At 38.4% G+C, this 17,626-nt stretch overlaps 2 protein-coding genes across 2 annotated transcripts; one reads left to right on the top strand and one right to left on the bottom strand.

The window, feature by feature from the left end:
- Positions 1–1,692: 1,692 nt before the first annotated feature.
- On the top strand, positions 1,693–7,167 carry LOC124385782 (olfactomedin-4-like). The gene is made up of 5 exons (XM_046849097.1): positions 1,693–1,789; positions 2,916–3,038; positions 4,548–4,766; positions 5,146–5,299; positions 5,577–7,167. Exons 1-5 carry the CDS (start codon positions 1,730–1,732, stop codon positions 6,404–6,406), a joined length of 1,386 nt encoding a protein of 461 aa, XP_046705053.1. The 5' UTR covers positions 1,693–1,729; the 3' UTR covers positions 6,407–7,167.
- Positions 7,168–11,061: 3,894 nt separating this feature from the next.
- Positions 11,062–16,669, bottom strand: LOC124385787 (olfactomedin-4-like). Its single transcript, XM_046849103.1, is given in 6 exon segments — positions 11,062–11,666; positions 11,669–12,052; positions 12,184–12,316; positions 14,965–15,171; positions 15,500–15,658; positions 16,602–16,669. Coding segments are annotated over 6 exon segments (1,374 nt in total). The 5' UTR covers positions 16,668–16,669; the 3' UTR covers positions 11,062–11,241.
- Between the last annotated feature and the right edge of the window lie 957 nt (positions 16,670–17,626).

Raw genomic sequence — 17,626 nt, 5'->3', positions numbered from 1 at the left:
GGATAAATGGGGAGGGTTGCGTTAGGAAGGGTATCAAGCGTAAAATCATGTGCCAAATCAAACATGCGGCTGGCCCGTTGTGGCGCCCCCTAATGGGTGAAGTCGAAATAATGTTTTTTATACAGTAGATGTAAAGTGGAGACCAAGTCCATTTTAATGCCTTTCTATTGTTTGAATGTCATTACGGTCCCTGTTGATGTAATGGTCAGGTGTCTTAATAGTTCTGTCTTTATTGTCAGGATCTAAGTGATTCTTGAAGGATTTTGGTTTTTCTTTTATTGCGCTTTCCGTTTTTCCCCACCAGGTGCCGCTATTTTGTTCCCAAATCCCTAATTAGCTGATATTATTCACACCTGAGGCCTGTTAGACCTGTGTGTATTTAACTTTCCATTTGTCTGCATTTTTTGCTTGTTTGTTGATGTTGTGTGGTCTGTAATTTCTTTGTGTGGCTTCCTCAGTTTCTTGTACCGGAGTTGTTTTTTGCTTAATTTTATTTCTATTCTTTTCTCTTTGTTTGCAAAAAGACTTTAAGATTTCTTTAAGTTCCTGATGAGTTTTTGATATTTCCATTTTGTATTGTGGACTTTCTGTTGCTCTACTTTTTTGTTGCTGTGTTTTTGTGAACAGGATTGTTGGGAATTATACATATTTTGTGTTTAATTAATATTTAAAATAAAATCTGTTTTTTCCATCAACTTTGTGTTTCTCTCTGCACTGCTAAAGCTCCTTCATGCAGCCATGACCCTGACACAGTGTTTATTAAAGGGGAAGAAGGTTAAAAAAAAAAAAAGGTCAAATTTCACATTAAAGACAATCCCAAACATAAAACAGGATTAGAAATAAGTCTCCTGGCTTGAATCCTATGAAATGTTTTGAAGTTGGGCTCATCAGGTGAACCTCATAACCTTTATGGATTTAATACTGATTTGGTCAGAGGAATGGGCAAACATGGTGCCGCTGTGCTAAAAATAATTTCAAATATCCTTTTCGTTGGTATGTTGTTCTTCGACCTGTTGATATAAAAAGCTGCCACTCTTGGGCCCTTGAGCAAGGCCCTTAACCCTCTGTGCTCCAGTGTGCAATGTATCATTTCTAAACATGCATTTTGACCCCAGATTCTGATTAAACTGGGACATGTGAAGAAAATAATTTCACTGTGTGTGATGTATATGTGACAAATAAAGCTATTCTATTCTATTCTATTCTATTCTATTCTATTCTGTGTTGAATCAAGCATTTTAATATGAATTGCAGCAACACTATTGTCAGCACTACTGTTAAAATCTATTTCACTTCTGACCAAATGCAGAAATAATTCAACAATTACAGTGGTATGTATAATTATGCAGCAAATCTTCTTGTGATCATGAACACAAACAAACATCTGCAGTTATTCAGATCAACAAATAATGATGATGGGTAAGATGCATTCAGAAGAAGAGGAAGGAGAAACGAGACCTTAGGAAATTAGACCCTGGGAACGTACTGCTGTTGTTTCAACATGAGGTAAACATGCTTGCAGTTAAGCAAATGTATAAAAAAAATGTGTCCCACATCCTCCTGTACTCGGTCACACACTTTCCCGTTCTCACTTCCCTAAACGTAAACTTTGTTTTTAAACTAGTCAGCAGAAATGATGTTATTTGAGGAAACCGTGACTGTGTAAGAGGCGTTCTTTTCATGATATAAAGCTGCAGCGTATTCGTTCTGCTCGTCTTCGGAAGCAAACATGAAGTCGTCTCTGTCGGCCGTATGGACGGCTGCGTTCATCCTCATCCTTCTCCCTGAGGTAAGAGGAACACGGCTCCACAGGTACTTAGAAATGAAAAAGTTTAAGAATATGGGATAACATTTGAAGAGTCAGAAGAGGGTCATTAAGGCAGTGGTGTTTTACTGGTTAAGGCTCTGGGTTACTGATCGGAAGGTTTGGGGTTCAAGCCCAGAACTGCCAAGCTGCCACTGTTGGGCCTTTGATCAAGGCCCTTAAGCATATATGCTCCAGTGGTGCTGTTCCATAACTGACCCTTTGCTCTGACTTTAAGCTCAATAGTGATGGCTCTGGGTTACTGACAGCGGTGGACGGAGTATCCAGTAAAAGTGAAACTTTAGTGAAAGTTGAACTCCACTCAGTAAAACGTGACTCCAGTAAAAGTGTCCTTTTAAACTTTCACTTAAGTAAAATTACAGAAGTTTTTGCGTTCACATGTACTTAATATCCAAAGTAGTGATTTATTATAACTATAATGTTCCTGTTATCATTTTCAGCACAAGATTATTTACTTAATCAACTCAGTTTATGTGTAAAGACTCGAATGTGACTCTCAGCACACTGATCTATTAATAGAATGATATTAATGACTCAAACACTGATTGATTTCTATTATAATGAAACCTTCTTTTAGGATAAGATAAACCTTTATCCCACAGTGGGAAAATTTCTTTGTTACAGCAGCATGAAAAAATAAAACTAATTATGTAAATAAGGTCCCATGTTTTGTGGTGAGTTTGAGTCTGGAGTTTCTTCATCATTTATTCCTCTCTAAATGTTCTGCTTGATGTTGAACTGATGCTGAACTGTATGTTGGTGATCAGTAGATGCACCGAGCGCCAATCAGAACACGTGTAAAACAGATTGTGCGCTTGACCCTGATTGGTGACTCGCTGCGTGTTTCACCAGTTTTTATCCTCATAAATAAAAAGAAACCAATGATTTCACAAACCACCACTGGTTACTGTTTAGAAGGTTGTGGTTTCATGGTCCAGTACCCAGTATGGCGAACCCTGCGCTCTGACCCCAGCTTTCTAACATCACTGGGATATGTGAAGAAAAAACTGTATACTGTACTGTTTATACTGTATACTGTATTTATAATGTGTGTGTGCATTTCTTGTGTGTATTGTGTATTTGTCCTCAGTGTGTGAGAGGGAAGGACTGCGTTTGTGAGCTGAACAACCTCCAGCGTCCTTTCCCGATGGAGAAACTCGACTCGATTCTCTCTGCAGCTGACCAGTGCATGAAGAGCATCACTTCAACACAGGTGTGTGGCTTAAGTTACATTTCTAATCATTATATTAAACACGTTGACAAATTTAATCTAAAAATAAATCAAATCTAAATCGTGCTTTACAGAAATAATTATTAACAACCGAGTGTTGAAGCAGAGTTGCAGCTGTAATAACATCCCGAGTAAATTATTCATTTCTTTGATCATGTCCGTTGCTAGATTTTTTTATCTACTACTTTATTGCATTTCGCCACTGCAATGAGGTATCGCACAAATGTATGCAAAAATACACTCTTTTTTATCACAACAGCAAATAAGGCAAACTGGAAAGGGTGACAAGCTCCGCCCACTTTGCCCCCATTGCTAAGACTAGAACTATAGGGGTGTGATGGTACACAAAATTCGGTATATATATATATATATATATATATATATATATATATATATATATATATATATATATATATATTTTTTTTTTTTTATATATATAATATATAAATATAATATATTCAAAAGTTATAATTATATAAATTTTTATTACACACTACTGTGGGAGTATATGCAGATTTTATTATTAATAAAATAATAAAATAATAAAATAATAAAATAATACAGTAAGTAAAAAAATAAGCATTTCTAATGGAATTTCTATTGGCCTTTATTTGACCACAATCTGATAAGAATGTATATACATATAAAACCATTTACCTCCTGTTCCAACTCACATTATTGCATCTGTATGTATAAACAGACATTTCTTCAACTTCCTGTGCTTTTTGAAGCATTTCAAATGTTGCTGTTTTCCAGAGAATCCAGTAACACTAAACTCAGTAAACTCCTCTGTCCTAATATAACTTTCCTTTATTTTTCAGTTTTTATCTTTTCAGATTCCGCAATCTCAAAGTGGCCCAAAACACCTTAATATAATATCTTCAATTCATAAATTGCAGATAAATGTATTTTTTTTTTTTTATATATATATATATATATATTTTTTTTTTTTTATATATATAATATACAAATAAAATATATTTAAAATTTACAATTATATAAATATTTATTACACACTACTGTGGGAGTATATGCAGATTTTATTATTAATTACAGTAAGTAAAAAACATTAAAGCATTTTTTATGGAAACGTTTCTATTGGCCTTTATTTGACCACAATCTGATAAGAATGCATATATACATATAAAACCATTTACCTCCTGTTCCAACTCACATTATTGCATCTGTATGTATAAACAGACATTTCTTCAACTTCCTGTGCTTTTTGAAGCATTTCAAATGTTGCTGTTTTCCAGAGAATCCAGTAACACTAAACTCAGTAAACTCCTCTGTCCTAATATAACTTTCCTTTATTTTTCAGTTTTTATCTTTTCAGATTCCGCAATCTCAAAGTGGCCCAAAACACCTTAATATAATATCTTCAATTCATAAATTGCAGATAAATGTATTATTTATTTAACACAGACAGAACACATTTATTTGTTACATTAAAATCATTCTACTGATGCAATCCATCTCTCTCTCTCTCAGTTCATGGAGGTGGATGTACTGATGTTGGGGGTGCAGCGGCGGCTGGAGCAGCTGGAAGAGAGCGTGTCTGTGTTGGAGAAGGAGGATGATGGTGGTCTGTACGGAGCTGTTTCACTGCGAATCATTGAGCTCGAACTCGCTGAGGTCCTGGAGCTCATGAGTAAACTGAACAAAACCATCAGCTCCCACAAGCAGCTCAGTCAGAGCACTGCAACCAAGGTGACTAACAGCAGCACATCACATCAAACATCACACCACAAGGAGATGGTAGCTCAGAGGTTAAAGCTCTGGGTTACTAATTAAAGGTCAGGGGTCCAAGCCCCAGTTTTACCAAGCTGCCACTCTTGAGCCCTTAAACAAGGCCCTTAACCCTTAACACACCACCAGTGTTTTCTTTTTAGATTTGTTTGCTTGGTGATTTGCATGAGAATATTATTCTTTTTATCCAAACCCATATGTTTTTGTTACAGCTACTGCATGTGCTCCATGAGTCAGGCCTTCTTAAATATCTGATCGTCTGTGGTTTCAGAATAAATTACTGGTAGATGAAGATGAAGTAGATGAACATGGTTGTTGTTTTGTCTGTTTTAAAACAAAGCTGCAAAGCATGACAGAAGGCGTGCAGGAGATTGAGAGCTTCGACCTGTCGCACGTGGTGAGCAAACAGCGTGAAAATCAGCGCATTAAACGAGATTTGGCTGAGTGTCAGAATGAGCTGCAGGCCACCCATCAGCCTCCCACTGCTCGTCCACGTACGTACACTTTTATCAAGAGCTTAATGTTGTCTGTGTGGGTTTCCTTTGGGTTTCCCAGTTTCCTTCTACATATGTGTGCATGCTATAGTGTTGAAATGCTTCTCAGGACAGAGTTCCACCTCAGAGGTAAACTTTGGAGTTTAAGTTCTTAAGGTGACTGATTCAATGAGGTTGTATCAGAAATGTTCCCTTTTGTGACTGTAAAACTGTATTCACCTGAGATTTCACACTTTTGTGTGTGTGTGTGTGTGTGTGTGGGTGGGTGTGTGTGTAGGACGCTGTCCACAAGGCCAGTTGATCAATGTGACCGGCCCTAGGACTTACGCCCTCACCTCGTACGGAACCTCGTACTCTTACGGCGCCTGGGGAAAAGACCCGAAACCTGCTCCAGGGAAGGAGGACGCGTATTGGCTTGTAGCTCTGACCTCCAGCAACGCTTTTGCCAACTATGTACGTCATTACAGCAGTTTGAGCACTATACTGGTCGGTGTGGGTCATGTGGACACCATCATTGCTCCTGCAAACCCCACCACAAACACCATCTTGGGCCCTAATGTGGTGCAGTACGGAGGTGCGCTATACTACAACTGCTATAATTCACCCTCTGTGTGTCGCTTCAACATCTCTGCCCGCTCCGTCACTAATACACAACTTCCAAAAAACTCTGGCTTTAATAACAAGTTTCCTTTCGGCCACTTGAACACTGCCTACATCTACACAGACCTGGATTTTGCCACAGACGAGTCTGGTGTCTGGGTCGTCTATTCATCACCAGAGAATTTTGGCAATGTGATTCTTAGTGAAGTGATAGAAGGAAGTCCTCCGTCTCTGGGTCAGACATGGAACACGTCACTGCACAAGCGCACTGTCACGAACACCTTTATGGTATGTGGAGTGCTTTACGCCACACGATTCCTGGACAAAGAGACGGAGGAGATTTTCTACTCGTTCGACACAGAGACAGGCGAGGAGCGATACGATCTGAAAATCCGCATAAAGAAGATGCAGACCAACATCCAGTCTCTGAATTATAACCCACAAGACCAAATGCTCTACGCCTACAGTGACGCCTACATCGTCTCTTACAGCACTGTCTTTCAGTAAACGCTCATCTTTACCCCTCTGATTACAGGATTTTTTATACTGCTATGGCAATGACGGATCTATGAAATTTAATCAGTGAAATTAAATGAATAAATTGCATACATTTATGACACATTAAATATTTTGTGCTTTGTTAAAATCACACCACTACAAATGATCATCTTGAGCATTCTGAGTTTCTACACCAATAAAACATGTCTATGCTTCTTTAATCAAAGACAGACAAGAGACAATTGCTTTATAATGTTGATGAATGTGGAAAAGACATCAGAAAGCTGCTAACTTCCCTCTGCTAAATTCTGATAATTATGTAAGAACTTATGGAAAGCAAGGACAGCATTAAACAGAGGTACATTACATACCAGTTCACTTTTAACATACCAGTACTTTGTTAATACAATGTTATATTCAGGTATATAAGATGCACTATTGTTAGTAAAATAAAGAGAAGATAATTTTATGTCAAGTTTGATGTCAAGCATTAAAAGAAAAGACAGTATTAAAACAGATGTACATCAGAAGAGCCATTTTAGCCACTCTCCGACCAAAATTATTTGCCTGGAGACACAAAACATATTTGACCTTTAAACAAGTATAACAATTTGTTGTTTTTTGCAGATTTAAAGCAGTTGCCAAGTTGAAACACTAGGTAGCAGTAGTGTGGTTTTTATTGTATTTGGATGTTAAAAATGTATACTTTTTCTACTTTTTGTCACAAAATAGATGCTCTGATATTTTAATAAACGATTCTTTTAAATATCCTTCATCTGTGAGAAATCTTCCATGCTTTATTATCTCCTGCAAAACTAGCAACTTTTGTTAAGTTTGGAGACTTTATCCCCTGTATGAAGTCAAATTTGCATTGCTCAACTTTCTTCTCCCCAGCAACAAAGCACTTCCCAAGCCTCTTTCATTGAGGGGTGTGGTCCAAGTCCAGAGCCCCACTGGAGGCATGGCCTAGCCCAGAGTCCCGCTGGGGTTGTCAGACAGTCTCTGAGACCTTTCCTGGGGCATGGCACATCTTAGCCCAAATCATTTCCACCTGGGGTTGGTTAATCTATGTATAAATGATTACTCTTTTGTGCATCCCTCTCCATAGTTTGTTGCTTATCACTGATGTCTGCGGTCTGCCTAGTATCCATCTGGCAAATCTCTGCTCACTACCCAACAAAATGGACGAACTTCTCCTGCTCTCCCAGACAAATGTGGACCTTATTACTCAGCTGCTCAGTGTTTCACTGAAACCCTGCTGAATGAGGCCATTCCAGACAATGTGTTACATCTCCTAGGTTTCCAGCTGTTCAGAGCGGACCTCGACACTGAATCGGCAGGAAAAAGGGACGCGGTGGCACATGCTTCAACATCAATGAAAGGTGATGTACAGACATAACATCTATGAAGAAGTTGTGCTGTCCTGATCTAGAAGCATTCTTCATCAACTGAACGCCTTTTTACTGTACATACAGGCAAAAACTTAAATCTGCTAAGCCTGTAGTATAAACTGTAATAATATGAACCAATAAAACAGAGCAGGCATTGCAAGCCTGTTTTGACTGCACTGATTGGAGTATTTTTGAAGCTGCTGCCTCTGATCTGAATGAGCTCACAGACTCTGTAACATCTTATATCAGCTTCTGTGAGGATATATGCATTTCAACCAGGACTCATTTGACATAGAACAACAAAAAACACTGTATATAGCAAGACTCAGACAGCTTCATCAGGCCAGAGAGGATGCTGCTTCAAGGCTGATGGGGACAGAAACTTGTACAATCAGGTCAGGATCACACTGACAAAGGAGATTGAAGTAGCAAAGAAGAACTACTCTAAAAAGCTGGAAAATCAGTTTTTAGCCAACGACTGCTTCAGTGTGGAGACATCACATACTACTGGACAACATTCCCAGCTCTGTAACAAATCAACAACTGGTTAATGACCTGAATAAGTTTTACTGTAGATTTGAAACTTGCACCCCTTCCTGACCATCTCATGACTTGACAATCAACACCCCCAGCAGCCCCTTTTTCCCCCTCCTGTTCTTCAGATCAGTGAACATGATGTGCATTAGGTCTTTAGGAAACAAAGAAGAAGGAAAGCAACAGGAACAGACAGAGTTTCACCAGCCTGTCAAAGAACCTGTTCTGACCAGCTGGCATCCCTTTTTTACAGATCTTTAACAGATCACTGGAAATGTAAACGACGACAGACCTATTACGCTAACATCTCTGGTCATAAAGTCATTTGAGAGACTGATGTTGGCTTATTTGAAGGACATCACTGGACTCGTGCTGGACCCCCTGCAGTTTGCTTACCAAGCAAACAGGTCTGTGGTTGATGCAGTGGAAATGGGACTGCACTTCATCCTGCAACATCTGGACAAACCGGGACTTATGCGAGGATCCTATTCGTAGACTTCATTCAGCCTTCAACACTATCATCCTGACACAATTAACCCAGCTCTCTGGTCCTATTACTACCCGTCAGTGGATCACCAGCTTTCTGACAGATAGGCAACAGCTCTTGAGACTGGGGAAATTCATGTCAGCAGTACATCCATACCATTAGCAGTGGTGCTCTTCAGGTAAGTGTTCTCTCCCCACTGTTCTTCTTCATGTACACCAATGACTGCATCTCAACAGACCCTCTGTCATACTCCTGAAGTTTGCAGGCGACACTACAGTCATCGGCCTCATTAACGACGGTGATCAATATGCATTTAGAAGCGAGGTTCAGCAGCTGTCTGTCTTGTGCATTCATAACCTGAAGCTAAACATGCTCTTCTCCGCTCGAGAGTCCCGCCGAGGGCGCCGCCCCGCTCCAGAGTCCTGCCAAGGGCGCCGCCCCGCTCTAAAATCCTGCCGAGGGCGCCTCAGACCCCCACAGTGCACAACCCAGTTCGCAGCATACTCTTCCGGGTCGGGGACATCTTGCCGTTTCCCCCCCCCACGGCCTGGTCTATAAGTACATCAAGACTTTTGATCAGGGCCAGATAATCTCACTGGAGATTTGCCCTAAGAATACACTTGCCATCTTGCCTCTTGCCACCTTGCATGTTCTTGTTCCTATTTCCTATTTTTATGTCAAGATGGCTGCCATTAAAGATTTATTTATATCTCAAATGTAAAAGCATGCTACAGGAGGATCAGCTGCAGCAGAACAACATCAGCGGTGTGTGGAAGGGACAGACAACACTGAGGCAATTTACAAGAAAGGGCAGAACAGACTCTTTCTGCTGAGGGGACTAAGGTCTTTTGGAGTGCAAGGAGAGCTACTAAAGACCTTGTGGTGGCCTCAGCCATATGCTATGGAGTGGTTTGCTGGGGCAGCAGCATCTCTACTGCCGACAGGAAGAGACTGGACAAGCTGACCAGGAAGGCCAGCTCAGTCCTGGGGATTCCCCTGGACACTGTACAGGAGGTGGGAGAAAGGAGGATGGTAACAAAACTATCATAATTGCTGGAGAACGACTCTCACCCCCTGTATGTAACTGTTACATTGTTGAGCAGCTCCTTTAGTGACAGACTGTTACATCCTAAGTGTCTGAAGGAGCGTTACAGAAGGTCTTCTCCCTGCTGCTATTAGACTTTACAATCAAAGCTGCTCCCAGTAAAAACCAGTCACTAAATTACACACTGTTATTACTTTTTAGCTGCGCAATAACATTACCTGTGTGCAATATTACATGCAACATGTACAATATTACCTGCAATATGTGCATTATTACCTGCAATACGTGCAATACCACTGTGTAAAATACTACTTGCAATGCATACTTTTTTCTTCCCTTATTTGTATTTATACATTGTACTGTGTATATACTGTATATTATAGTATGTGTATATTCTTTTTATATATTTAAGTAATGTAGAGTGTGTTAGAGAAGTAAAGAAAAGAGTGCAGGCAGGGTGGAGTGGGTGGAGAAGAGTGACAGGAGTGATTTGTGATAGTAGGGTATCTGCAAGAATGAAAGGGAAAGTTTATAGGACTGTGGTGAGACCTGCGATGTTGTATGGATTAGAGACAGTGGCATTGAGTAAAAGGCAGAAGGCAGAGCTGGAGGTAGCAAAGCTGAAGATGTTAAGGTTTTCGTTGGGAGTGACGAGGATGGACAAGATTAGAAATGAGTTTATTAGAGGGACAGCACATGTAGGATGTTTTGGTGACAAGGTGAGGGAGGCGAGAATGAGATGGTTTGGACATGTGCAGAGAAGGGACATGAATTATATTGGTAGAAGAATGCTGAAGATGGAGCCACCAGGTAGGAGGAAAAGAGGAAGGCCAAGAAGAAGGTTCATGGATGTGGTGAGGGAAGACATGCAGGTAGTTGGTGTGAAAGAGGCAGATGTAGAGGACAGGGTGGTATGGAGACGGATGATCCGCTGTGGCGACCCCTAATGGGAGCAGCCGAAAGAAGAAGAAGAAGAAGATATTCTTTTTATATATTTGCATTTATTTTTATTTCTTTCATTTGCTGCTGTAACAAAGAAATTTCCCCACTGTGGGATGAATAAAGGTATATCATATCTTATCTTATCTTATCTTATCTTATCTTATCTTAAATAACTATAATAGTAGCATTAAAGATATTTTATATAGATTATGATTATTAGCAAATTATAAAAGAAAATCAACAAAACATATTATATTATATTGAGTATATTATATTGAGTTTATTTGCAGGCTTTGTTTTTAGCAAATTGGGTATGATATAAATTTTAGTCAGTGCCAAGCATTTTCATGTGATTGAATTTATATGTTTAAAAAGTCAAACTGGAATTTCTACAATAAATCTGAGTCACATTTATGGCTCTATATTACATATTTAAATGTAGCGTTCAGAAGTCAGCTTGGTAGGCGAGCAGGTAGCCACTATTGTACATGTAGAGCCTCTTGTCTATGGGGTTGTAATGAAGGTTGGCGACGCCTGCTGCTACTTTCTCAATAGGGATCGAAAGCGTGTTGTCCTCAGCCCCTGTGGTCGTGTCAAAGGCATAGAACACTTCCTCTTCGTAGATATTTATGAAGCGAGTTGCGTAAAGCACCCCACACACCATGAAGGCGTTGGTCACCGAGCGCTTGAACAGGCGTGTCTTCCAGGTGTGTGTTATGTTGAAGTCTTCGAAGTCCACTCGACTCACCACTATGTTCCCGTGGTTTGCTTCCGTGGCGTAAATTACCCACAAGCCCTTGTCGTCAGCCGAGAGGTTGATATCCGTCCAAGCGAAGCAGTTGTAGTAGCAGTAGGGAAATTTGTTGTTGACCCAGCATCAGGAAGCGCGAGACGTTGGAATTGTTTGGTTTTCAAATCGAAGGCACAGAGTTCAGGCATGTTATAGCACTGATAATACACTACACCCTTATAAATGATGGTGCCTGGACCCTGAATGGCGTTAGCGTGAGTGTATGAGTTGACCAGTGTTTCATCTTTGTAGTTACTTCCAGCCATGAAGTCTTCATAAGTCTGGTAGAAGCGCACAGTGATGCCCATCATGTGCCCACTAGCTAGAGGCTGGATCCAGTATGTCTCTTCAGTGTCATTATAGATGTCATGACCCCAAGCTCCAGCGATATAAGACGTACTGAATGGGTTTATTTTAACCACAACTGGAGCACTGATATTACTCATCATGCTCTGAGAACAAGAACCTGTAACACAGAACATACAAAATATAATATAAAGAATTCCTGATGGTGCAAAATCCTGAAACACTTCTGCTGTGGCTCCTCTCACTCTTCAGACCTGCCACATCCATTCTGATGCGCTTAAAAAAACTTACTTCTGAAGTTTTGAGGGATGGTCCTGCAGGTCTGGACACGGTTATTGAGAGAGCGGAACTTCTCCCTCAGTTTTTCCAGGTTAAAGATGTTATTCTTGTACACCGTATCCACGTCCTCCTTAAACTTCTGCAACTGGGGTACAAATAGATATACAAATAAATGTTAATACATCTACTTAAGGATTACTAAAGGATAGCTCAGGTAACCAAAGGTGTCAGGATTATAACACAAAAGACAAAATGGACTATTTTACCCATCAGCCACTGCACCTCATGGAACCTTGTCATGTGTGCATATGAACTTGATTCACATTTACTAATAATTAGCATTTGTATTATGACTAAGAGTCTCGTTTGTTGTGGTCATGCTCAGTTTAAGGGTGTTTGTTTATGTATTTAGTGCTCTTCTTCTTGGCATTTGGTCAGAGGTTCAAACTCCAGCAAGCTACCAATGCTGGGCCCTTGACCAAGGTCCTTGACCATCTCTGCTCAAGAGATGCTTTCCTCACATGCTGGTTTGTGTGAAAAGATTTTTACTGTGCCATTAGGTATATGTGACAAATAAAAGCTTTTTTTATGTCAGGCTGTATTGGCTGTATGTTTAGGTTGTTGTCCTGGTGCCGTATACATGATCAGGCATAACATTATGACCACCTGCCCAATATTGTGTTGGTTCCCTTTTGCTACTAAAACAGTCGTGACCCATTGAGCATCAACAGTCTGTTGGATCGGATTACACGGACAGCCTTTGCTCCCCACTTGCATCAATGAGCCTCAGGCGCCCATGACCCTGTCTCCAGTTCACCACTATTCCTTCCTTGGAGCACTTTTGATAGATACTGACCACTGCAGACCAGGAACATCTCACAAGAGCTGCTGTTTTAGAGATGGTCAGACCCAATCGTTTAGACATCACAATTTGTCAAACTCGCTAAAATCCTTACACTCGCCTATTTTTCCTGCTTCTATCTATCTATCTATCTATCTATCTATCTATCTATCTATCTATCTATCTATCTATCTATCTATCTATCTATCTATCTATCTATCTATCTATCTATCTATCTATCTATCTATCATCTATCTATCTATCTAATGTTACATTTTAATAACATAGCATATTTGTTGTTGAATGTCAATCGATATAAATCCTTAATTATTATTATTGTTATTTTTAAGTACAATAGTATAAACAGTTCATTCAGATTTCATAAACGTGTAAAAAAAAAAAAACAACAACAGAGCCACGGATCCCTCTGACCAACAAAACCATTTAAACATTAGAGGGACTGCAAAGGCTAAAATAGAACATCATTACTGAAGAACTGTATGATGGAAGACAAGTTGAAGAAAGTTCTGAAAGAGGAACTGAAGGAAATGCTGAAGGGTAAAAGTCAAAGCTGATTGGGCCACTTGGTGTTACAACCAACAGTTTGTGCAGATATTACTTTCAGCCTGACTTAATTACTGTACAGATTTTAGAGGCAGATTCTCTTTGATCTTTAATCTGTTATTAGATGGTGTTAATTTCTTCAACCTTTATACTGACATTATTTTAGGTAACATCCACAAGACAAATTATTTACACTGTATAGACACTCCTCCTTTACTGACGGTTACTCAGCATTGACACTGGAGACTCCTTACAGAACCCTTCATCAGTGGTGGACCTACAGATACTCATGTTTTAAAAAACTCTGGTAAAAGTTGAAGTACTGACTTTACTATTTTACTCAAGTTAAAGTAAAAAGTTATAGTGAACAATAAATAGTGAAGTAAAATACTGATACCAGAAAAATCTAAGTACAGCAACAAAGCATTTGAAGTACGTATCTGTACTTTACTAAAGTATATCCATTTGGGGAGATTTTTACTGTAACCTCACTATATTTCAAAGTTAAATATTTTACTTTTTTTCCCAACTACATTTTGCAAAATCAGTCTTTCTTTTTTTTTATGAGGTTAAAAAAACGTAACTGGTCAAACACACAGCAAGTCACCAATCAGGGTTTTAAACTCATTTTGATTGGCGCTTGGTGCATCTACTGATCACCAACATACAGTTCAGCATCAGTTCAACATCAAGCAGAACATTTAGAGAGGAACAAATGATGAAGAAACTCCAGACTCGAACTCACCACAGCACACGTGACCTCATTTACATAATTTATTTGATGTAGTTTAAGAGAAGGTTTTGGGTTCATGATCATTGTGATAGAAATCAATCAGTGTTTGAGTCATTAATATCATTCTATTAATAGATCAGTGTGCTGAGAGTCACATTCGAGTCTTAAAATTTATTAAGTAAATAATGATTAAAAGGAACATTATAGTTATAATAAATTATAATACTTTGGATACTTAAGTACATTTCAAGGCAAAAACCTCTGTAATTTTACTCAAGTGAAGGTTTACAGGAGCATTTTACTTTTACTGGAGTCACATTTTACTGTGTGGAGCTCTAATATATATACAGTGCAACATCGAATAACAAAAAATTGCAAGGTTTTGATTCTCCTTTTGATGGTTCCTTTTTCAAGGGCATCTGTACATGTACTGTAAACCCAACAAGAATTGTGAATTACTTGTGATAAATGTTTACTTTAAATGAATAATGCAATAATAATAGTTTTATGTAAGTCCGTGTATATATATATATATATATATATATATATATATATATATATATATATATATATATATATATATATACATTTTTTTCTCTGTGTGTGTGTGTGTGTGTGTGTGTGTGTGTGTGTGTGTGTGTGTGTGTGTGTTTACCTCTGTGCGTATCTTCTGTGCATCCTCCTGATTTGTAGGTACGTTACTCATGGTGTCCTGAAGCTGATGGATCTCCAGGCTGAGCTGCTTCAGCTGTGAAACGTCATACAGATCCTTAGCTTTTAGGTACTGGTACTTCTCCAGCCTCTTCTTCACAATTTCCAGCGTGTTCCCCATCACAGTCACAGTCTTAGTTCTCGTCTCTGTCTGTTAGCCAAAATAAATATTCATTACTTTAGATTACATTATCAAATAAGTGTTACATTTTAGTTCAGCCTTTTGTATAATTACACCAACGAATGTATAAAGAATGATATTTTGTGGTTCTGTTTTATATGAAATCTGTATTTCGCACAGAGTGTGATCTGTTTTTTAGTGTGTTTATGGTGTGTGTGTGTGTGTGTGTGTGTGTGTGTGTGTGTGTGGAGTTTTTACTGTAGTTTATACATAGATGTGATGTGTGTGTGTGTGTGTGTGTGTGTGTGTGTGTGTGTGTGTGTGTGTGTGTGTGTGTGTGTGTGTGAGAGAAGAAGACCTGTGTATGGAATCGCTGCAGTGAGCCTTCACAGTTCTGAAGCAGGTTTGTCACAACTTCATACTTGGCAGTAGGAAAAGCCCAGAGTGTGCTGTTCACTTCACACACACACGCACCATTTATCTCCTGTCCACGAACACTGTATGCCTGGCCACGCCCCTAATACACACAGATACACACACACACATTATATTTATATATATATATATATAGCTTGCCTTATTAAGAATAATGAAAGCCAGCTTTTTGACAGAAACAATCCAGAGTCTGTATTTGAGTTTGTCATTATAAAGGCATCAGTGCCCTCAGTTTAATAGGGAAATGATCTGTTTAGCTTTTAATACATTTCAGAGAATCAGCCACAAATCTCATGTCATCATATCATACTGTATACTTTCTCTTTACTGACATACAGACATTTTCTGAAACATACATTTTTTTCCATATAAACATTTTAAACAACATTTATGGAGTGTGTAAAAGTCCTCTGTGAAAACCCTGAGCTCATCGTTCTCTTCACTTGGACTAGGAGACATTACAGCATTACAGTCCCCCGAAACAGCGAAAGGAGAATAAATGTGGAATAGGATGCTTGAAATGCATACACCATTCTTATGATCAGGTGTCTAACTGTACACTTTCATTAATAATTAATAAAGCTTTTTCAATGAGGAGAAAACATGAATGTAACACTGTTCAGCTGCACAAATTATAAAAATTAAACAAAGTAATAAATATCAGAACATCATAATGTTTATAAAAAAAATGTCCCTAGTAAAGAATCGAATAATATCAGCATTTCAGTATAATAACTGTGCAGAATTATTCAACATGTAAATAATAATAATAATAATAATAATAATAATAATGATAATAATAATAATAATAATGATAATACTAATAATAATAATAACATACAGAAAATCAGACCTCAAGAAACCTGAAATTTAATAAAGTATATTATTATATTTTATTATATTTTTATGAATAATTAAACTGTAAGAGATTAAAAAGCCTCATCATTGATAAGTGCATGGTTTATTCTGTATGTTCAGGTTTAATGATCAGGATTAAAGCTGAAAGCGGTACTGAAGATACTTACAGCGACGGCAAGAAGCAGCACGAGCAGGATCATCATCAAACTCTGAGTGTGTCTGAACTCCTTCATGAGGCTTTATAAGTACTTATGAACACACACACACACACACACACACACACACACACACACACACACACTGAAATGTTGCAATTGGCTGTCAGTACAATTTAATGTTTAGTATTTTTTAACGAGGATGTGAAGGTTTTCTCCAACAGGAAGTAGGGAATTAAGTAAGTCACTGATGAAAAAAACATCACTTTCACAACATGAATTTCATCTGGAGATTTCAAAAACAAATCTTGTGAAACACCTCACTCAAATGTTCTTATTATTTTTTTACTTGCACAGTTTACTTTATTTTGAGTTGAATAATTTTTCATTCATAAGTATCTTTGAAAATGTAAGTTTTCATTACATTTTACAGTTAATTCAAAAAACATTAAATACTGTCTAAAAGAGCAAAACAAAAAAATGGAATCAATATTATTACAAGTAAACAATAATCAAGTTATATGTTTATTACGTCTTTATATTTTGTCCATGGTTTGATTTTAAATGAATTAATGTACAGTATACAATATATATGGTCAAAAAATGTCATATTTTCCCGCTATATGTGATTTTTTCCAAAACTTTCAGCACAAAGTTGGAGGTACATGATTGTGTAGGTTGTTTTTGGATGCTGTGGCATGACATTTTGTCTTCACTTGAACTAGGAGACCCAAACCAGCTCCAGCATGACGAGGCTCCTGTGCACAAAGCCAGATGATGAAATGCTTTACATGGGTTGGAGTGAAAGATCTTGAGTTGGATCTGGAGATGATGAATGTGAGGGCTGACTGCACCCCCCAGACCTCCTCACCTCACCTACATCAGTACGTGACTAAATGAGCACAAATGTACACACACTTAAATGTTGTGGCTGCACAAATGTACACACACTTAAATGTTGTGGCTGCACAAATGTACATAACTTAAATGTTGTGGCTGCGCAAATGTACACACACTTAAATGTTGTGGCTGCACAA

The sequence above is a fragment of the Silurus meridionalis genome, chromosome 5, assembly GCF_014805685.1.
Source record: "Silurus meridionalis isolate SWU-2019-XX chromosome 5, ASM1480568v1, whole genome shotgun sequence".
NCBI lineage: Eukaryota > Metazoa > Chordata > Actinopteri > Siluriformes > Siluridae > Silurus > Silurus meridionalis.
This window is presented reverse-complemented; position numbering and strand designations above follow the sequence as displayed.

Bases quoted from the DNA above. Each gene is read 5' to 3' on its own strand.
- LOC124385782 (XM_046849097.1), top strand. From the start codon at position 1,730: ATGAAGTCGTCTCTGTCGGCCGTATGGACGGCTGCGTTCATCCTCATC. The intron at 1,790-2,915 runs GTAAGAGGAACA...ATTTGTCCTCAG, and splicing joins TCCTCATCCTTCTCCCTGAG to TGTGTGAGAGGGAAGGACTG. The intron at 5,300-5,576 runs GTACGTACACTT...GTGTGTGTGTAG, and splicing joins GCCTCCCACTGCTCGTCCAC to GACGCTGTCCACAAGGCCAG.